The sequence below is a fragment of the Dunckerocampus dactyliophorus genome, chromosome 1 (genome assembly GCF_027744805.1).
Source record: "Dunckerocampus dactyliophorus isolate RoL2022-P2 chromosome 1, RoL_Ddac_1.1, whole genome shotgun sequence".
Lineage (NCBI taxonomy): Eukaryota > Metazoa > Chordata > Actinopteri > Syngnathiformes > Syngnathidae > Dunckerocampus > Dunckerocampus dactyliophorus.
This window is the reverse complement of record NC_072819.1, coordinates 33,550,480-33,571,873: the sequence shown is the minus strand read 5'-3', so window position 1 is coordinate 33,571,873 and position 21,394 is coordinate 33,550,480. Positions and strand designations below refer to the sequence as shown.

Here is a 21,394-nt window from a genome sequence, read left to right as displayed (position 1 = left end):
TTAATCAGTTGATCATTTTTTGATTAATCGATGAATCGGATTTAAAAGAAAAAACACACATTTTGAATTTCCGCCTCTTTATTCAGAAATAGAAGACTCGAACTGACAGAGCAAATAAGTGCACAAACACCAGGCTGCCGCTTGAATATTCAGTTAACATAATGTTAAATACTAAAAAATCTAAATGTTTGTCAAATGGCTTCAGTAAAACAATGAATATACACAAAAATACATTTTCTTAGTTGACTAATCTGAAGCTTGTTGCTTCAATTAATGGCGTAATCAGTTAGGCCATAGATGGACCAAATTAATATGAAGCAAACATCTACAGTTAGTGGTTGGGTCTGCAAAATATCAGAAAAGAGGCAAAAATGCCCACCAATGTCTTCCAAAGTCACAGCTGATATGTGTGAATATCTTGTTTTGGCTAAAACACAAAGATAATAGGTCTGCTTTCATGGATGACTAAGGAAATTAAAAAATATTCACATTTCATAGGCTGAAATCAGTGGATATTTACATTTCTACATCAAAAACGATTAATCGATTACCAAAATAGCTGTCGGCCCCGGCCGGAGCGCCCTCGTCCCAACCACCCCCCGAGCTGGCACCTTCACCCCCCTTGTCATGATCTTGGCTTTTGAGGCACAATAGCTGTCATAGCTGGGTAATCAATAAACCATCCATTAATCGATTAATTGTTGCAGTTCTAATTGTGATTATATACACTTTTGTGTCTGTTCGTGGTAAAAAACTACACAGACTGAAGTCCCCTCTTGTGTTTTTTTCCCCAATCATCTAACCAGATGTATATTTAGATGTTTTTCTATTTATTTAAATTACCCAGTGAATATATTTAGTTATTTCTCAGAGATCACAACCTATTCTTGTGGCATTCCAACTTAAAAAATCAATGCATCTATTAGTACCATTTTATTCGCACATTTCTTTTCAGTGTGGCCCTAATGCTCTTTTGTAAATTCAGGTTGAAGAAGCATGCAGTTTGCAAAAACAGTTCTAATAAATGGCCCTGGAGATTATGGTTGCAAGTCCCTTGGCGTACACCACAAACAGACATGATTCAATTTCTTCTTCAATTTAACATTTGTGGATACGCTGAAAATATATGACTGAAGTCCACTTCCACAACTCAACTCATGTGTTTCTGTATCAGGTTCTTCAACTTGGAGGCATCCCCAATCTGGTGACTCTACTGCGTAGTCCCAACCCTGCTGTGAGTCAGGCTGCCGCTGGGGCCTTAAGGAACCTAGTGTTCAAGAACCAGAGCAATAAGCTGCAGGTTCAACACTGTGGTGGCATAGCGAAAGCCCTGCAGTTACTAAAGGAGACAGATTGCTCCGAGACACAGAAACAAATCACAGGTGGGATATCTGATTAGTTCCAAGAAAAGCATTGAGCGAAAGTTGAACCTCGTGGGTAGTTTCATTGTGACCGTTGTTTGTGACAGGCCTGCTCTGGAACCTTTCCTCTGCTGACGAGCTAAAGGGAGAACTTATAGCCACAGCACTGCCCGCGTTGACAGAGAATGTGGTGGTGCCGTTCACCTGCTGGTCAGATGACAGCGCCACCAACAACATACACCCTGAGGTTTTCTACAACACCACAGGGTGCCTGCGGTAAGAGCACTTCAGGAATCCAGTCTGATAGAACAGAATGACATAGAATAGATACTCCATGGATCCATTCCAGGAAGTATCAGTGTTGGGGCAGCATCAGGACAAGCACAGCACATCACATACATACTATACATAATAAGGTGTAAATGTGGGTCACTAAGTCATTATGTTTATTGATCGCAGCTGGAATTGATACTCATCCCAAAGCGCTCAGACTTGCACTTTGGTACAATCAGTTTATTGCTGAAGGTGCTTCTGTTGATCACCTCCAGCCTGGTGGGTGAGAGGAGCATCCGTCCCGCTCTTTCCTGTTGGTAATTCAGACCCGACTACAGAGCTTGTTTTTTTTAATTAGTTTCCTTACCCCGTTTTTGTGTGTCGTGAAAGCACCCTCTCCCCAGCAAACAATAGCAAAAAAACAGCACTGGCTGCCACCGTGTGGTAAAACATTACGCAGTAGGGGTGGGCAGATTTTGAATGACCGTGGCCCCCTGAAAAAATAAAGCCTACTTTGCCCCTTCCTGTACACAGCCTCCATCTGGCTTTTCCAGTCCAACTAAGTTGTCTTGCTACACCCCCAGGTATCTGTGATCAGGAACCACTTCCGCCCCATGTACTGGAAATGAAGTGTTAATATATAGTGTATAAAAAGTAAATAAAAATAAGCAAACATTCAAACTTGTGCAGGAACCTGAGCTGTGCCCAGCTGAGAGAGAGGACAGCCATGAGGGACTGTCGTGGTCTTATTGACTCCTTGATGTCCTACCTGCAGACCTGTGTGACAGAGGACAATCCAGATGACAAGGTAACACAAATTCGTTGTTCTGAAAGGTCTGCATGGAGTTTTGCTTTAGCGGAAAATGGTGATGCTCACAAGAATAGCAGAGGCCCAGCCCCTGAATTTATGAATCCAACATTGCTGAATCCTGTCATTTTTAGGTGCATACTTAAGCTCTGTCAATGCAGCACACATTTAGACACACTAAAACCAAAAGTACACTTAATAGTGTCACTGCCCTTATAATGAGGATCATGTTACGCACCGCTCAGCTGTCTGACTGGAATTTTTGGTACTGTGACCTGCTCCAATTTACTCGTATGTCTTGTGTGACGCTCATGTGGCTCTCATTTGCAGACACATGCAGCACAGAACTGCAATCTTCTTTTAATTGTGTTTCACTGGCTTTCCCAGTCAATCTAGCCGTTGCATCAGTACACAGCTAATTCAACCCTTTGTGAACTGTCTGTATGTAATACATAAAATAGAACTCATACAGGTTTGTTACAGTTGCTTTATTTTTCTCTCGCAGTCCGTGGAGAACTGTGCATGTATCCTCCATAATTTGACCTACCAGCTGGAGACAGAGTCCCCCAAATGCTTTGCCAACTTTATCCCTTTAACAGAGAGCCAATCTGGCAAGAAAAGCCCTACAGTTGGGTGCTTCAGCCCCAAGAGCAACAAGGTCCAAAAGCAGGTAAATAGCCGCTAAATCCTACATCCCTGTCGGCCTTACGACCTTCCCACTGACCTCTTCCTCCTCTTCTTTTCTCTTCAGTTTTCATTCGATGCCGTTCGAGGAATGCTGGAAAACGATGAACCAAAAGGCGCCAAGTGGCTGTGCCATCCCAAAGCCATGCAGACCTACTTGTCTCTGCTCAGCTCATCCCAGAAAGATGCCACCCTGGAGGCGTGCTGTGGCGCACTGCAGAACCTGACTGCCAGCAAAGAACTGGTGAGTGATGGGGATCAATATAGTAAGTGATCAACTATTTGTCAGTATGGATGCAAGAACTCGATTGGCTTGACTCGTTCTTCTATCGCACAGCAAAGTGTTTGCAAAGTGTTTCGACTTTGCTTACCAAATAAGGTTCCCTGCGATGATTAAAGAAAAGACAGCGAGTGCAGGCAATGTGTAACATCATGAAACTGTCTGGTTTAAGCCTGTCTGGAGTAGTGTTTCTGTAGCTTGTGTTACAATGTAATTATTATGTAATTAAAGGAAAAAATGACAACAAGCAAAAGTAGGAGGCATGCCAATACAGTGTATGACGGCTAAAAGTGAGGCTTGTCTTTTCCAGGGGTCCGGCGCCATTAGTCAGATTCTGGTCCAGAAGTTGGAGGCTCTGCCCCACATAACCCCTCTGTTAAAGTCGCCTAACCATAGCCTGCAGAAGGCTGCCGTGTCTCTGCTTGGTAACATGTGCCGGGGCACCAACTTGCACACCTCCATGGGTGAGGAGCATCACATTTTCATGCCATACACCTTCACGCAATTCCTCATCTCCAGGCAGCAGTTGTGAGTGTATCCTATGCATTTTCTGCAGCAAAGCAAGTTTTGCCAGAGCTCACCGGCCTCCTCTCTGCTGGACCCCGGGAGCTGGGGAACTCTGATGAAACTGTCGCAACAGCATGTAACACAGTGCGAAATCTGGTGCTGGCAGACCCCGAGGCCAACAAGAAGTTTATCGATAACGATTTGGTGACATCAGTGGCTGACATTAGCGAGAATGCGTGAGTTACTTTACTGTTCACTTCTCAGGTTCTCAGGTCAAACTTTGATGTGTAAAGGTTATCAGAATATGCTTTAAAGGGTTTGATCATTCAAACGATAACAATTTTGTACTACATTATTAAAAGTGTCATCTGGAAATACTTGACAGTAAAATGTGACTGAATAGATCATACTTATTGTGAAATTGCATATGGAAAGATGTATTTACCAAGGCTAAATTTGAAAGAGAATTGTATTTGGTCTCCTGGTCTGTTTAGCTAAAAATGACAGAAAAGTCGCTGCCAAAGACTGCAAGACTTTATTTAGATACTCATTTTAAAAAATGACTTAATTCTTCATTCAACGACATCATTTTGGGATTAACTATATATTTTACTTGCCTTGAATATATTTTGTCATGCATTCTTGACAAAATATATAAATGATAGAAGAAAAACATGTGCTTTAAAACAAATGTCACATTTTCAAGAAGCTTTTTTTTTTTTTTTTACATAATTTGACCTTTCCTCTCCTTCCCTCTCCTGTCACAGCTCTCTCCCCAAAGGCAGCAAAGCAGCCTCCATCTTTCTCTACCATCTATGGAATGATAAAAACTTGCAAAACATTTTGAAAAAGGTAATCAGAAAAACAACAAAATGCTACTCGCATGTCTAACGCTTCTGCATCCACAGAAGTTGTATTTGCACGTGTCCTTGCGCAGGACAAAACACGGATGGGCGTGTGTGTGTTTATGTGCATTATTACTCAGGCTGCACTGTCACTTTCTCTGTCAAGCCCCACCCAAGTTGTTGAGTGAATACAGAAACAGTCTCTCCGGAATCCCGGCAGACTGGTTCTCAGCACTCGCCGTCTGTTGTGGCGGGTGTAATGAGGGAGACTTCACGAGGGTCAGGACGCTTTTAACACGAGATTCTGCAATAGCTGTCAGGAAGACAGGGCGTTTTACGTATAGAAGTGCGACATATGGAATGGACTGGATGTTCTAGCAACACCTGTAGATTGTGTTGTTTTTACCTGTGAATTTGGAACCACATAATCTCAAACATTACATAAGGAAGACGTTTGCATTTTCTACAGTTTCACTGCTGTTTGCACCAGCCCCAAAGTTAGCAGAGTCCTGTACAGAAGTCACATGGGACTACATGGTGTGTTGCGTCATTAGGCCATACATTGACCTTGGCTTTTGATGTGAATAGTGTTTGTTTATTTTATAATCCCCCATAAAACTTGGCAAAGCACTTTCATACCATTTATCTTGAAGCATACACTTCCACTTGTATACATTTAACAGTGGAACCTCAGTTTTTGTCATTATCTGTCCAAAAAAAAAAAACCCAAAACAAAACGTGTGACAACCAAAGCAGTTGTAAGCAATTAATCCATTCCAGAAAACCAAAAATGTTAACACACAACATGTTTTTATAGTCTTACAATTATAGTTTGACATGCAGGAAACAATTTGGAATTCCTAAATGAACATTTAAGACTACTGTTCCCAAAGACACGATGTGTCAGCGAGATCAATCACCACCAATCTTTCTGTTTTGTCATGAGTTTTTTTTTTTTTTATTTAATAGTGTTTTTCACCTTAATAACCAAAAATAGAGCCAAAGAATGTTGCAAGCACCAGCATTGTGACAAAGAAGGTAAGATACACTATCGAATTCAAGAAATAATTCATGGCAAAACAGGGCGAATGCTAACCGAGGTTCCAATGTAATTTAAATCCAATCCATTTCAGACACCCAAAAGTATCAACAAAAGACATATTTAATAGAGAGTAATTAGAATATTTATAATACAGTGGAACCTTGGTTCATGTCATTAATTCGTTCTAGAAGATCTGAGTTTTACATGCAGAAAACAATTCGAAATGCGTATAAATACATATAAATGATGAATGAAAGGGATAAATGAACATTTAAGGTTACTTAACCACACAGAACACTCATATTTAACCACAAGCAAATACAGTGGTGTGAAAACCTGTTTGACCCCTTGTGAACCGCCTTTTTAAGGTCATGCCACAGCATCTTAGTAGGATTCATGTCAGGACTTTGACTAGGCCACTCCAAAGTCTTCATTTTGTTTTTCATCAGCCATTCAGAGGTGGACTTGCTGGTGTGTTTTGAGTCATTGTCCTGCTGCAGAACCCAAGTTGGTTTCAGCTTGAGGTCACAAACAGATGGCCGAACATTCTCCTTCAGGATTTTTTGGTAGACAGCAGAATTCACGGTTCCATTTATCACAGCAAGTCTTCCAGGTCCTGAAGCAGCAAAACAGCCCCGGACCATCACACTACCACCACCATATTTTACTGTTGGTTTGATGCTTTTTCTGAAATGCTGCGTTACTTTTAGGGCAGATGTAATGGGACACACACCTTCCAAAAAGTTTTTTTTTTTTTTTCTGGCAAAATTGAGACAAGCCATAATGCTCTTTTTGTTAATGGTGGTTTTCGTCTTGGAAATCTGCCATGCAGACCGTTTTTGCCCAGTGTCTTTCTTATGGTGGAGTCATGAACACTGACCTTAACTGAGGCTAGTGAGGCCTGCAGTTGTTTGGATGTTGTTGTGGGGTCTTCTGTGACCTCTTGGATGAGTCGTAGCTGCGCTCTTGGGGTAATTTTGTTTGCCCGGGCATTCCTGGGAAAATTCACCACTGCTCCATGTTTTCGCCATTTGTGGATAATGGCTCTCACTGTGGTTCGCTGGAGTCCCAAAGCTTTAGAAATGGCTTTATAACCTTTTCCAGACTGATCGATCACAATTAATCTCAGTTGTGTTTTAAAGGCATAGTTCGGATTTTTTGACATGAAGTTGTATGACATCCCCGTCAGCAGTGTAGTGCATCAACAGTGACTTACCCCCCCAACTGGGGGAAGATGAGTGGGCCAAAATTCCTCCACAGCGCTAAGAGACTCATTGCAAGTTATTGCAAACACTTGATTGCAGTTGTTGCTGCTAAGGGCCATGTAGGTTTGGATTTTCTTCCTTAATAATAAAAGTTTCATTTAAAAACTGCATTTTGTGTTCAGTTGTGTTGTCCTTGACTAATTTTGAAATTAAGTGTGACAACAATATAAGAAATCAGGAAAGGGGCAAACACTTTTTCACACCACCGTAACCCTCTCACCTAAGGAGATAACATCAAACACTGTAACAAAGGAGACTAAATAATCCAACGCTCCCTGGATGGCGTTTTCCAATAAGACGGTTTTGCAGTTTTTGTGTGAATGAATGAAGGTATAAAAATGATATACGGGATGCAAGTCAGGGGGTCTTTTTAGCACCTCTTTGATGCTTCTGACGCACAGGCTGTCTCTTGAGCAAATCCACACTGTTCGTATTCTAACTGTGCTTCTTTTTATCCACAGCTGGGAATGAGCAAATCATTATTCATTAACGACAACACCACGGCGGCGTACAGGTCTGTGCAGATTATCGACTGATGAATGAGGGAGGAGCGGCACCATGTTTGCCCAGAGGTATAATGTTGGAATGTTTGTGTGTGTGTGTCTGTCTTCAGAATTAAGCCTTTTTTTAAGTGAGAAAGAAAGCTTAACCTTTTGTCTCTTCCTCTTTCCGTGCATTGCATAGATGGAAATCAGCATGTTGAGGCCACACCCTTGCAACATGGAGGGTAAAATGACCGCCTCCACAACCACCTTGCTTGAAAGAGCTTTAGCAATTATGAATTTCTGTCTGCTGTACATGAACACCATCAATAATCCTGCGGTGTATGTATTTAATTTGGATTTGTTTGTGTCTGTGTATGCACACTGGCAAGCGTGTTTTTTTTGCTTTGTTGACTTGAGTGTGAGAATCTTATGGTTTCAGTTGAGTAGTAAATAAACGCAATTAACAGAAGTTGCCTCCTGTAAAATATCACTCCATTTACTATAAAATACCTGAGGACTCAGGAGATGTGGAATGTGGTGAGGAAACTAGAAAGAAATGTGGATGTATGTGTTGCTGCTGAATGAAACATCCATAAAGAAGTACGCCTTTTATTGCTATTGCTAAACATAATGTGGAGGGGGGGGGGATTGCTTTGCCTTACCGTGAATAATACATAAAATGATCCCACGTAAGACAATTAGCCTAGCCTAGCTTAGCTTAGCATGAGACTTAATACTGGGAGCAATACTACCATAAGTATTTTCAACGCTCTTGTTTTAAACATTGCATAACAACCATGTTATACTGTGGAAACATGTTACCCTTTTGTTTACAGTGTGTGTGCTCAGCTAACCAGCTAACTATAAAACTCATCCAGACAGTATATTTCCCAATATATGACACGCTCTCCAAACCTGCAGAGATCTTTGCAAGGATCTTCACTTCACTGACAGATTATGTTTTGTGAGTGCAAGGTTTTATCTGCCACTATTTTTCATGAACTTAACTGTACAGTTTTCGTTTTACATGTTTTTTAATGATTGAACACTGCAAAAAATAATTTATTTTTGAGTGCACCTCGACTTGAAATAACTCCTTTGTCGGGTTTTTAGTCAGCAGTTTCGGAGTACGTGTCATATATACATATATGTTTTAAAGTGCAGCTCAAAGTGGCTTTTTTCTTTTCTATTCATGTCACAAAGGCACTAAATAAAATAAGTTAACCCTTTATGGTAAATTTTGCATTTTTTAACTTTTTTATGAATAAACTGAGAAGTTAGGGGGGAAAAAACGGGGGGTTTTATCGGTATTTGGAAACCTGCATTTTACATTATACGCATCCGCTTTTATAATCTAATTGAAGAAAACAAAGCATAGAAGGAGCAAAGATGATTGTGCATCATGGTTTAAAAAAAACAGTGCATCCGTGCTTCTAATTCTACTACTTTGAAGACGCTCGAGTCTCACTGAGGTTTGCCTTGCTCACAAAGAGTGACGTTCATATTGCCTTTAAAGTGAAGCTGGAGAACTGTGTGTATATACGTACATATACGGTAATTATCAGCATACTGTCACTCAACAGAAAACCAAGCCTGCATCTATTAATATAACAACTTGTCATTCATGCCTGTCACTTTTTTCTATTGCACTTTTCTTTGTATTCAAATGATTGAATATTTAAGTTTTGTGTGTGATGTGTTTTTATTTCCTCTTTTCCTAATGTGTGTGCTGTTGTAACTGGACTGTTTATTTCTTGTGTGCATTATGAATACGGTCAAATGATTCATGTTTTCCATGTGGCTTTTTTGACACTAAAACAGCAGATGCAGCAATAACACGGTGGCTGCGGCTTTCTTTATTCTTTCTCATCGTAATGGTTGCTGGTCTTTTTGCCTTCTTTATAAATACTAGTTTCAACTGGTTATACAGTTCTTTTACATCTATGTGACTCTATGCTAATGTTATGGAGAGGAGAGCAAGCCGTTTTTTAAACCACAGCAAGGTTTTTGCATGGCGTCATTCAGCTCGTGGCTGCAAATTCATATATCACACAACACCTGAGCATTTTATTCCTTGCACCAGTCATAATTTGAGGAGGTGACTGTTAGAAAGAGGAGAAGCAAGTCATGTCAGAGCCTGTCTCTCATTAGGAAGATGTTTCCTCCTTTTTTGCTTGAGGCTTTTTTTTTCTTTTTTTTTTTAGGCCTTTATATAGTCCAGTGTCATTTTACGCTTTGCAGTTTGAAGTGTATCAGCAACCCAACAAGCACAATCTTGACAGGACTGAAAGGGTTTTATGTACATTCATGGCTGCGGCAAGGACTCCATGAAGCACACACAGTATGGAAACAAGTGGGACTGTGGTTTGGTTTGAGCTCTGGTGCAGGACGGCTAAATTGTGCATCAGCATCTATTTCCTCAGACCCCTTTTGGTCCTCTTGGACCTGTTGAAAACACAAACAGTATAAGGAGCAGCCATTGTTGCAGATGCTATCACCCTCCTCCTCCTATTCCAAAAATAACAAGTCAGTTTAGCACACTGTGTGAAATATTCTGTGCTGGAGGTGTGTCTCTTGACAGCTGTGCCACACCCAGCCTTGCAGGCAGTTGGAGAGTAACAGTAGCGTCACACATGCAGTCACGTAGAACTTTACAGTCATATCGCAGCAGGATTGTAGATTCTAAACCTTTTCTTGACTTGCCTGTGCAGGATTTAGGATTTAAGACAATTTAGGCCTTATTTTCCAACTAAGGTTAGATATTACTCTTAAGGAGGCAGTTGATGACATAAAAAAGAAAAAGAAAAGAAAGATGATGAAAAACAATGGGTTTCCGTACGTTTTCTGATGGTCACTTACGCGGTTCCTCAGTACATTGATCTGTAATACAGAAAACATACCTGTGGTTTATAAACTCATTAGCCACACGCACCATCCTTTAAGATCCAGTACCAAAACCTTTAACATATTTATTTAGCAGTATCTTTATATCTTTAAATGTGACTTGAGACTTGTTACTTCCCCATGCAAGGGAACAAATACTAGACATATCACACCTCTACACCACCGCAAAGCTTAGCTCTCTGGCAATGTATGCAAAGGAAGAATTATTTGTACTGAAGTCATTCATATGCAGGCATATTCTAAGTTTTTTTTGTTTTTTTAACAATATTTATTCTCAACTAGGTCACACACACACCTCATATTTTTGGCTGCTGATCTGGTACTGCAATTCAAACTTCTCTGCCTCCAACTGGTGCATCCACTCCCACAACTCCTTAGCTTTCTCTCTGTGAGCCACAAATAAGGACACTCGGTGAGGGCTTTTCTGAACTCATGCAAATACTACAATAATATTTGTCCACATACTTGAGCTTCTCCTGGTTCAAGTTGTCAATATCCAGAGATTTACGTCTTTCACTCAAGATCTTCTTCTTCTTCTCCCTCTCAGTCTGCCTCTTGCCGCTGCGCTTCTCTGTCTGTGAGAAAGCACAATCACTCCTGGCTCATCTTTTAACTTGGCCCTGCATTCTCTCACCAGTTTCTGCATGTAACCTCCAAAGTGCAGGCTGGTGAGTGTTTTCTTCTTCTTGGCATCATCCTCCGCTCGTTTCTTAGCCTCTTCCTCCTCTTTACGAGCTCGCTCGTCCTGTTCAAACATAGCTCGAGAAGTTACAAGGTAAGTTAGTGGAGCCGCGAACGGGGTCAGGATTGTACCTCCAGACGCTTTTGTCGCTCCTTCTCCCGCTCACTGCGGATTCTGTGCTGCTCTGCTCGCTCAGAGCGGCGCCTCTCCTGCACACAAAATAACCTTTTTTGAAACATCTCAATCGGGCAGTTATACTTGTAGTGTCGGGCTGCTCACTTTTTCAGCCTGCGACCTACTTTTAAAATGACCAAGTCCCAGAGATCTGCCTCCTACTATAAATATAGAAAATATATATTTACTGTCTTCATAAATATGAGTATTTATTTAAATTGTACATGTATATTGGGGTGCACTTTTTCAGCATTCTATAAGTTATAAGACAACATGATCTATCTCTTACTATAAAATATATAACATAATAGCAATATTTCACATTCACAGTTTCAAAGTATACAGGTAATCATAGTAGTTGATATCATTCACAAATAATTCACAATTCAATATGGCAAATAAAGATAATTACACATAATTTCTCAGTAGTTGTGTACATAACCCGAGTACCGGTAATATGTCCGTCAAAATAGCTAGCTAGGTAGCGTTCATGAGACACACAGTGCATGTGTAACGTCCAGTTAGCATTTGCTATCAAACAATACCGATATACAAGAAATGAAAATAGGGTAACACTTTACAATAAGGTACACAAAATTATAGTAGTTAATGAAGAACGACCCTACCTAACCCTAACCCCAACCACTACTCTTTACTTCCTCATTAGTTCTTCACTAGTTCCTCAGTAACTACTTTAAATTTATGTGCATTAGTTCCTCAGTAACTATTCATTAGTTCCTCATTTGTTCTTCAGTAACTATTCTAAATTTATGTGCCTTAGTCATTAGTTGCTCATTAGTTCTTAATTAGTTCCTCAGTAACTACCGTATTTTTGTGTACCTTGTTAAGTGAGACCGAAAATGATTATGCAAAAGACAATGCAGCCGATTTCAAGGCAACATATTAAAAAGCTTTCAGCAACGGGCACATTTCACAATTCATCAGGAAATAATAGTTTAAGAAAGGGAAGAGTAGAAACATGCATTTCTATAGTGGCGTTCATGACGCGAAGCAAAGCCATCAAACAATTGACTTTTTTTCTACACAACTAGCGGCTACAAGTGAGCGGATAACTTTTGTTACAGATATAGGCATCTTACTGCTGAGTTAGTTTATCCATAATCAAATTAATAAAGATGAAAGTTGCATCTTTGTGTAGTTTCAGACGTGACGTTCACCATTGCCGCGGGGTAGCAAGAGCGAATCAGGATGTCAGCAGACTGATGTCATAGATGACATCTACAAGGTGGCGTTAATGCGATCGACCCAAACTACCTTTGCGATCTACCGATGGCTCGCGATCTACGTAATGGGCACCCCTGCTCTACAGCGTGTTCCACTGGTGTCTAAAAAACATGTTCAGAGGATGGCTGCTATACTGTAGTTACAAAGTAGGCAAGGCCAGTTTATTTATTGAGCACAATTCATGCACAAGGTAATTCAATGTGCAGAAAAGAAGGGTAAAACCACTTCATTTAAAATCATTCTATAAAAACATAAAGCCATTCTAAAATCATTACATAAAGGTCATAAATCATTCCATAAAACAAACAAAAAAAAGATTAAAAATGAAGTGTGCAGATAAAATTCTTTCACTTGTCATATGCGCAGTTGAATGGAAGTGTTTTCAGCTTGGATTTGAACATTGCCAAAGTTGAGGATTGTCGCACATCCTCTGGAAGATTGTTCCAGATTTTGGCAACATAAAACCAAAATGCAGCTTCACTGTGTTTAGTCCTGACTCTGGGCACCCGCAGGAGACCACTCCCTGAGCTTCTCAGAGCTGGAGATGGTTTATGTGACTCTAACATGTCAGAGATGTACTTTGGCGTAAGACCATGGAAAGACTCGTATACAAGCAGAGCTGCTTTAAAGTCTATTCTCTGAGCGAAAGGAAGCCAGTGCAAAGATCTGAGTACTGGACTAATATGGTCATATTTCCTGGTTCTAGTCAGGATTCTAGCAGCAGCATTCTGGATGTACTGCAGCTGTTTTACTGCTTGTTTAGAGAGCCCGGTGAGAAGGCCGTTACAGTAGTCTAGCCTGCTGGAGACAAAGGCATGGATTAGTCTCTCTAAATCTGGCTTAGACACTATTCCCTTGATTTTGGCAATGTTTTTAGGTGGTAAAAAGCTGCTGATGTTATTGATTTAATGTGGCTGTTAAAGTTCAGATCTGAGTCCATTATTACCCCTAGATTTCTTCAGAAAACATCAATATTGGGGTGAGAACAATCGCATCTTACAGTGCCTGGAGTAATGGACTGTTGGAAAGACACAACCAGACACTCACTGAAATCATCCAGCGGGTGAAAAAGGAAAATGACTGTGGTGGGCATGTTGCCCTTCATTGGTTTCTTTTGGCTAAGAACAGTATGTATAATGTCTATGGGCACAGCCCATATCAACTAGTTTTTGGTCAGAACCCATGCATCAACTTCATGCATCCAGAAAGGCGTTCACAGAAGCTGAATATTCAGAGATGATAAGGAGGGCTCTGTGTAAGCAACTTAGACGCACACAAACAGGAGACAAAGTGTATTATAAACGTGCTGACTGTAGAGAGTGGACAGGACCAGGGATAGTTATTGGTCAGGATGGAGCTGTTGTATTGTCCATCACTCAAGGCTTTGCAAGTCCGACACACAGAATGAAAAGGGCCAGATTTCACAAGATGAGAGACAAAAGGTGGAAAGTGAGGAAGTGGTGCCGGATGGTGCAGACATTTTGATGAAGTAGGCAACGGAAGTGACTGGGATGTGAATGCAGATGAATTTCCGCATCCCCTTTTGACACAAACAGGTGTAAGGCTAACTGAAATGGAAAACTGTGTGCACTTCCCCGGCCTCTTCTATAGATGGACAGTTGAGAACAGGACGGACTGTGACTTTCAAAAGCAGAGATGATCATGTTGAACACAAAGCAAAGATTTAAGCAGAGCAGAGAAAGCTTCAGGAAAGTACAAAAACTGGTGTAACCTGCAATATCTTGAACCTGACGAGCGGAAAGAAGCCGCTGACGTGTCACATGTAGAAAACATCAGCATTGAATAAAGAAAACGAGATTATAATGTACTGTTAACCAAAGTTGAATTTTGCAAAACATGGAACTCTCTCGGGACATTAATGTGCGACCACCAGGCAGCGAAGGCATTCTTTGCAAACTAAAGAAATGTGCCTTGCTGATGCATCACTGTATTGGCAGAACAAAGTGAAAGAAATCAAGCTTAGTACAGGTGCTAAAGTTTCACAGGTAGACCCAGCAGTCTTTTAATGGGTGGATGAACATTCACAGTTTACTCGAATACTTGCATGTCATTTTCATGATTTCTTTTGGGCTGGCTCACATATGTTTTTGACAAATGTGATTCCTAAACGAAGATCAGCACTTCATGTTGGGTATGAGGAAAGTGAAAACTTGTATTATGTAGGGATGGACTTCACTACTGTGGATGGTGGGGTTCAGGTCCTTTAGCACAATTACATTGATCATCTGCAGTCCCTCAACATAAATGCAGCGAGGGCCATACAGAGAGAAGGGAAAGCTGAGATAAAAAAAAGGACAGATCTTTTAGGGTTGCTGAGCAGACCAGGGCTGATGTTATGTTTGACACTTGCATTATGGCATCTAGTTTAAAAAATGCGACTGTGTACTCTGTTCATGAAGTCAATAAGGTAATCCGCAAACTGAAGTCAGAAAAGGTGATCCTTAATCCCTTTAAGCGCCAAAGTCGCAAAATTGCAACAAGCAACGTTGCTGATTTTAACACGCCATAGAGACAAATACAATGCCTTATGTAGTTACTATTACACCAGGAGATAATATTTAATATTTATCGAGCTGTGACCTGCAGCGTTTACTGGGACGGTTTGCATCTGAGTGTGAAGCTTCTGGGAGGAGACTCAGCACCTCCAAATCCGAGGCCATGGTTCTCAGTCGGAAAAGGGTGGATTGCTCCCTCCGGGTTGGGAATGAGGTCCTGCCCCAGGTGGAGGAGTTCAAGCATCTCGGGGTCTTGTTCACGAGTGAGGGAAGGTTGGAGCGTGAGGTCGATAGGCGGATCGGCGCAGCGTCTGCAGTAATGCGGTCGCTGTACCGGACCGTCGTGGTGAAGAGAGCTGAGCCGGAAGGCAAAGCTCTCAATTTACCGTTCGATCTATGTTCCCACCCTCACCTATGGTCACGAGCTTTGGGTCGTGACCGAAAGAACGAGATCGCGGATACAAGCGGCTGAAATGAGTTTTCTTCGTAGGGTGGCGGGACTCACCCTAAGAGATAGGGTGAGGAGCTCGGTCATCTGGGAGGAGCTCAGAGTAGAGCCGTTGCTCCTTCACATCGAGAGGAGCCATCTGAGGTGGCTCAGGCATCTAGTCCGGATGCCTCCCGGACGCCTCCCTGGTGAGGTGTTTCGGGCATGCCCAGCCGGGAGAAGGCCCCGGGGAAGACCTAGGACACGCTGGAGGGATTATGTCTCACAGCTGGCCTGGGAACGCCTTGGTGTCCTCCCGGTGGAGCTGGAGGAGGTGGTCGGGGACCGTGAAGTCTGGGCTTCCCTACATAGACTGCTGCCCCCGCGACCCGGACCCGGATAAGCGGAGGAAAATGGAATGGAATGGAATGGAATAATATTTGATATGAGCAACACTTGTGGGTGTGTTCCTATGCAAAGTTAAGGAGTTTAATGAGTGTGAAGTGCCGCGTACACAGCTCACGGCTGCTGGTGGCAGCGAGTCCGCCCGCTATGACAGTCCACAAAACAGCACATTTTGGAGCTTCACCTATGTCACTTATCAAAAGATTTTATTTTATTTTTTGCACAATGGGAGATTGTTAACTCTACAGAGTGTTCTAATTGTTCTCTAAAAAAAACATGTTCCCTCTTTGACCAGCAGGGTGTGCTGGAATGTTATTGTGTCATTGAAAAGGAGAAGAAGACTTGTTACTTCCGGGTTGTTCTTTGGAGGGAAAACAGTGAATGAAGAAAGGTGGTACAAGCGATCAACAAAAGATAAACGTGTTTATTTTGGATTAACAATAGTGTCGCAGTATGTGTGTTTAGGACACTTACGATCCTCTCCTTGAGATGTATGAGCTCATCTTCTTCCTTCTTTCTGCTTTCAAAATGAACCTCAATCAACGTTTGAAGCTCCATCAGGTCCTTCTCCATACGTTTGCGATGTATGTCCTACACATGGAACACAGAATGACAACACCTCTTGTATTTCATAGTATCTACATGGTGTTTTAGGAGTAGTAATATGACAACAAATAATGTAAGTCTCTTCTGTTGTTGTTGCTTAATTTATTGGTATTTATGTATATGTGTTTATGTTTCTTATGTTCTTATTCTTTCTTGTGTTTCCTTTCTTTTCTTGGGAGTATGAACAGAATAAGATTTTCATTGCATGGTATAACTGCTGTTTTACCATGCACATGACAATAAAACTCTTGAATCTTGAATGAGACTTCCACTGAGAGAAAAAAGTATGTATCAGATTAAAGTCATTAAGAGCATAAAGATACAAAACAGCCCTAAAAAATACATTAAGAATGGGGGTGTAACGATTCATTCACTACATTGATTTATATTCCTATGATCCAACTACATCGATGTGTGTTTAGCAAGTTTCCATTCTGGGCGGCATATATCTATATATCTAACATCATTTAAAAAGGTAATCAATCGATTGAATCGATACTAGGAAATAAAACATTGGATTTAAGCACGGCAGGCTTTATGTGGATGTCTGTTTTTAAAGCACTTTTATTGATAAAGACGTTCAGTCTGTCTGTGACGTCATCGTCTTCCGGGTATGTGGTGGTCATGGGAGTTGTAGTGGACCTGTGAAATACAGTTGATTTGATTTTCTTCTTTTGGTCAGTTAATTCACCTCATTCAGTACTCATATTTAACTCATCTGTCTTTATTTGAAAGTCCTTTTAAGTGACATTTATGGGGACAATATGCAAATCACTAACCTTTATCATTGTAGGTTTAAACAATATTGTTTAAACCTGTTCTTAAATATTCAATAAATAATGACAAATATTCACTTACAGTTCATAATAGATCTATTTGTCAATGCTGTAATGTGACAGCCTGTCTCATAACTCACATCAAAATCCACTTTCTCTCCATCTGGAATCTTTGGTGGGATGAGGTTGGGCATGATAAATGGCCTGCAGAGTAAGACAAAAATGCATTTTGTTAAAAGGGAAAGAAAGTTCAAGTTTGGGCTTGTCGTACAGAAGAAATGTGGTGTCTGGGTAACTCTATTTTAAAGAACGGTGCTTACTTGAATTTTGGTTTTGTGTCCTCTTTGTTGAGAAGCACAATGAAACAAGAGAAGAGACTGATCAAGATCGTGCAGGCTCACTGCATCAAAACAGGCAAGCTGTGACAATTGACTAATGAGCGTTGGCAAAATGTGTTTTATAGTTAAAAGAGTTCAGACATGAGCTCATTGTTGTTGGCGTTGTCAGTGTTACCTTCTCCGTCCTCTGCTTCTGCATCGCCATCTGAAAGCAAAGCAGAATGTGTGTCAGACTAACATTACTGAATGACAGGAAGTGAAGAGACGGGCCAAACCACAGCACTGGGAAGGTAAGTAACAATTTGCTTGTTGGGGTTGTTGATGAGTGTGAATGCAAATCATTTTGTTTTTTCTAGCTTGGAAGACGTGTTTCTGTGAGAATTTATATGCTTTCATCCAGAAGAACATTTGGACCTGAAGGAGGGCCTGCTGGTTCACAATGTATGTTGGAGGACATACATAATTGATTCAAAGTAGCATTTTATACTATTTTTCAATTATTTACATTTTCATTGTATTTAAAGTATCTGCCAAAATCTAGCCTTGATACTTGAATTTAGACGGATTTAATGTGCTTTTACTAAGCCCCACAGTGTTTTGTGTGTCTGTAGCTTTAACGCTAATGAGCTGTGTTTGTCCCCTCCTGTCTCTAACGTAGTGTCAGATTTTATCCACTTAATCCACTTTAACACTGCAGTAGGGGTGTCACGAGACACTCAGTTCACGAGGGCCGTACCATTGTGTTTTCAATTTAGGAGAACTTGTAAGACAAAATATGAGAGCTGTGGAATACAAATACTATAATAAAAACATTCAATTCTTCTTTCCACCTCGTGTAAGCAAGCCAAAGCCTGTTTGAGTGTCATCTCCCATATTTAGGAGTACTTTTAGCTTTCTTTCCCTCTCCTATCTTTTTTTCCTATCCTTTTTTTTGCTGTAGGACATGATGCTGTGTCACTCTAAGCCAGGGGTCACCAATGTGGTGCCCGCGGGCACCAGGTAGCCCCCCACGACCACATGAGGTGCCCGCAAGCCTGCTTTTCATTCAGGTTTTCAGTTAATAATGAAAGAACAGTAGAAAGAAATGCATTCTGAAATACAAAATGTGAGTTGTGGACACCAGCATTTTGTTCATGTTCTGGTAAAACAAGCATATTCGCTTTGTTTGGGTTTAAAATAAGCTCTGAAAATAAATGTTACAAAAATGAGTAGCTCTTGGCCATTTTCATTTTGTAAAAGTAGCTCTCACAAGGACAAACGTTGGTGACCCCTGCTCTAAGCACTGTGTACAAATGAGTCGCTTAGCAAGAGGCTGAAAACTGCGCTACAGCGTCACTACGCCGGATGGCTCCTCCCCCTCCAAACCTTCCAGCGGAGCTTGACGTGCACTTCCAAAAATGTCTAACTTTGCTCGATGCAGACCGCAGAGCTGTGATTGGTCAGCATGTGTCAGAACGTGTGATGGGAGAACAATGTGTGATAAGTTACGGTAAACAAGTAGTCCTAACTACAAGATAAGAGGTGGAGGCGAGTCCAGATGTAATTATTAGGCTGTCGGTCATTAAAATTCAAACGAAAGTGTTTAAACAAGAGAGAAATGTGAAAAAATGTTATAGCCTATCTGAGAAAAGTGCATCAAGTGTATGGTGAGGGGTTTTACAGCCTTAAAACATGTATCATTGTAAAAAAAAAAGAATTTGGCTACTTCTCGGATTCATCTAGCGACTTCAAGGACTGCCAATAGCTACTTTTCTTACTAAGCAGTAACTGCACCGACACCTCACCCACGCGCGCCACCATTTAAGAAGTACTGGTACAGGGTATAATTATCTGTAATTATAACAAAAGTAAGGAATCTGTGACCGCTGGCTGACACCCAGCCTCCTTAAATCACAACTGGACTTTCAACATTCAGACTTTAGCACTGTGGAGATTAAAAATAGAGCCTATCATGGAGTGTGATTGTGTGACGTTATGTAAACTGACCTAAACGAAGAGTGCCTTTGCAAGACTGCAGCCATAAAGGCATTGCAGTGCTGTAGGCTAATGCTAAAGCCTGCGAGTTCAAGCAACTGAAGTTGATCCTGAAATTATGATCCAGTGCAACCGGTGGTGTTTGTCTCTCTGCGTTGTGGATGATGATGTTCGAGTGACGAGACATAGACACAGGGTCGCTGCAGTTGCACTTCGTTTTACTGATGAAATTAACAAACGCGATGCAGTCACAAGGTGGCCAAATAGCGTGCACCTACACAGATTACGACACAAGACAAGGATAATAAAATGCAGTTCTAAATTGCAACACAAATTTCTGGAGTCATACAGATGGCAACCTCTGACATGGAGATCACGAAGAAAAGGGCAGTACCCAAACTTATGAGGCATCACACTACAGCAGTAGGGGGTACACAGTGACAGACGTTATTGACGTTCCACATTAATGACATAATACGAACACATCAGGTACTACTTTTAGATTTTGTGTAATCATATAACATATTTACAGTGACATAATTGACCCTGTTACACTAGTGCTGTTATAGTGATGAACAGTCAGCAGATCTACCTCTGATTATGATAGAGACTCAGGGTGACAAGGGATGGGCGCCCCATCGTGTGTGCGTGCGCGTGTGTGTGTGTGCCTGTGCGTGTGTGTGCGCGCGCGTGATGAGAAGAGCACACATAGCTGGCCAAGTAGCTGCAGTCTGTCACATACCAAAGTGAAGTGTGACTCAGATAATGTTCCCAGCAGTGTCTGACCCACGAAAACAAGACGCATTTGTCATCATTTGAGTTCTCTACATCTTCTAGTTGCATACCTTCTTCGTCATCGTTTTCACCAACCTCTTCCTCCTCTGCAATGAGTTTATCTTCAACAGTTCCTGGCAGAAACAAATTTGCATAAGACAAGTCACACAGGAATGAGAATACTGGCAGCCATAGCCTTGTTAAAACTGAAGTGTTATGACACTCAATGGACGCTTAATTAACTTGATTTAACTTGAAAATAGTTTGCAGTGGTAGTGAAGCATCATATTGAGAGGTGTTTGTGAGATGTACATTTTGACTCTCAAGTAAATACAATAACCAAAAACATTGTTATAAAAAATATTAGAAAATTATAGAATATATCAGTAATGATAGAATATATATTGTGTGTACCAATGAATATTGACATTGTCATCTTTGTAATGGCAGAATTTTTTGCATTGTGTCTAATTAGCTGCGCAGCAGTAGATATTACAATTGCCCGGAGGCGTCACTAGGTTTTAAGGACCTCAGGAGATGGACAGGATTTGACTTACTTGACTGATTATCATCAATGACTAAAAGTGCTCATGTTGATAGTTAATCCCAACACAAAAATGTTGCCAACAGATTACTTGAGATCAGCATACGGTGACCTAACCCCTCTGGTATTTTAGGCAGATAACATTAAACTACAAGTGCCTGACGTGTGTAGTCTTTATTTTGTCAGCTTTTAAATTTGCTAGTCTTGTGATGGTGCGTTGTGTGCAAAGCACGTGTCAGCATTGTTTGGTATTTAGACACAAAAAGAAAAACCAGCCCAACATTTAGTTAGTATCTCCAAAAAAAATGTATATTCCAGTACAAATCACAAACTGTACCTTCCCCCTCTTCTTCTTCTTCTTCTTCTTCTTCTTCTTCTTCTTCCTGCACCTCCTCTATCTCCTCTGGAGAAATAAGAACAGCTTTTCTAAGTGATTTCAGAGAAAACCATGCCCCAAAATCTTCCACAAGCAACCTTTG

The 21,394-nt window shown here is 41.0% G+C and overlaps 2 protein-coding genes across 3 annotated transcripts in view; one reads left to right on the top strand and one right to left on the bottom strand.

The window, feature by feature from the left end:
• Nucleotides 1-9,409, top strand: part of LOC129187369 (plakophilin-1) — an 18,951-nt gene extending 9,542 nt beyond the window's left edge. Inside the window, exons 6-15 of the mRNA XM_054786565.1 lie at nucleotides 1,175-1,382; nucleotides 1,469-1,637; nucleotides 2,325-2,442; nucleotides 2,948-3,112; nucleotides 3,194-3,370; nucleotides 3,717-3,870; nucleotides 3,963-4,149; nucleotides 4,681-4,765; nucleotides 7,527-7,637; nucleotides 7,750-9,409. Of these exons, the coding sequence (XP_054642540.1) occupies nucleotides 1,175-1,382; nucleotides 1,469-1,637; nucleotides 2,325-2,442; nucleotides 2,948-3,112; nucleotides 3,194-3,370; nucleotides 3,717-3,870; nucleotides 3,963-4,149; nucleotides 4,681-4,765; nucleotides 7,527-7,601 (1,338 nt within the window). The 3' untranslated portion in view covers nucleotides 7,602-7,637; nucleotides 7,750-9,409. The remainder of the gene's footprint in view (nucleotides 1-1,174; nucleotides 1,383-1,468; nucleotides 1,638-2,324; nucleotides 2,443-2,947; nucleotides 3,113-3,193; nucleotides 3,371-3,716; nucleotides 3,871-3,962; nucleotides 4,150-4,680; nucleotides 4,766-7,526; nucleotides 7,638-7,749) is intronic.
• tnnt2a (troponin T type 2a (cardiac)) lies at nucleotides 8,761-21,394 on the bottom strand. Of its 2 annotated transcripts, XM_054791579.1 has the most exons (12): nucleotides 21,253-21,394; nucleotides 20,443-20,505; nucleotides 17,799-17,828; nucleotides 17,606-17,627; nucleotides 17,426-17,489; nucleotides 16,378-16,494; nucleotides 11,268-11,345; nucleotides 11,089-11,199; nucleotides 10,920-11,029; nucleotides 10,750-10,840; nucleotides 10,390-10,430; nucleotides 8,761-9,995 (listed from the first exon to the last, which is right to left on the bottom strand). In XM_054791579.1, exons 5-12 carry the CDS (start codon nucleotides 17,477-17,479, stop codon nucleotides 9,962-9,964), a joined length of 636 nt encoding a protein of 211 aa, XP_054647554.1. In that variant the 5' UTR covers nucleotides 17,480-17,489; nucleotides 17,606-17,627; nucleotides 17,799-17,828; nucleotides 20,443-20,505; nucleotides 21,253-21,394; the 3' UTR covers nucleotides 8,761-9,961. The 2 variants fall into 2 exon arrangements, with proteins under 2 accessions (XP_054647554.1, XP_054647469.1); XM_054791494.1 differs by lacking the exon at nucleotides 8,761-9,995 and having other exon boundaries at nucleotides 10,189-10,430.

Bases quoted from the DNA above. Each gene is read 5' to 3' on its own strand.
- tnnt2a (XM_054791494.1), bottom strand. From the start codon at position 17,479: ATGCCCAACCTCATCCCACCAAAGATTCCAGATGGAGAGAAAGTGGAT. The intron at 16,495-17,425 runs GTGAGTTATGAG...TTCCATGTGTAG, and splicing joins GAGAGAAAGTGGATTTTGAT to GACATACATCGCAAACGTAT. The intron at 11,030-11,088 runs GTGAGAGAATGC...GCTTTCTCACAG, and splicing joins GAGGTTACATGCAGAAACTG to ACAGAGAAGCGCAGCGGCAA.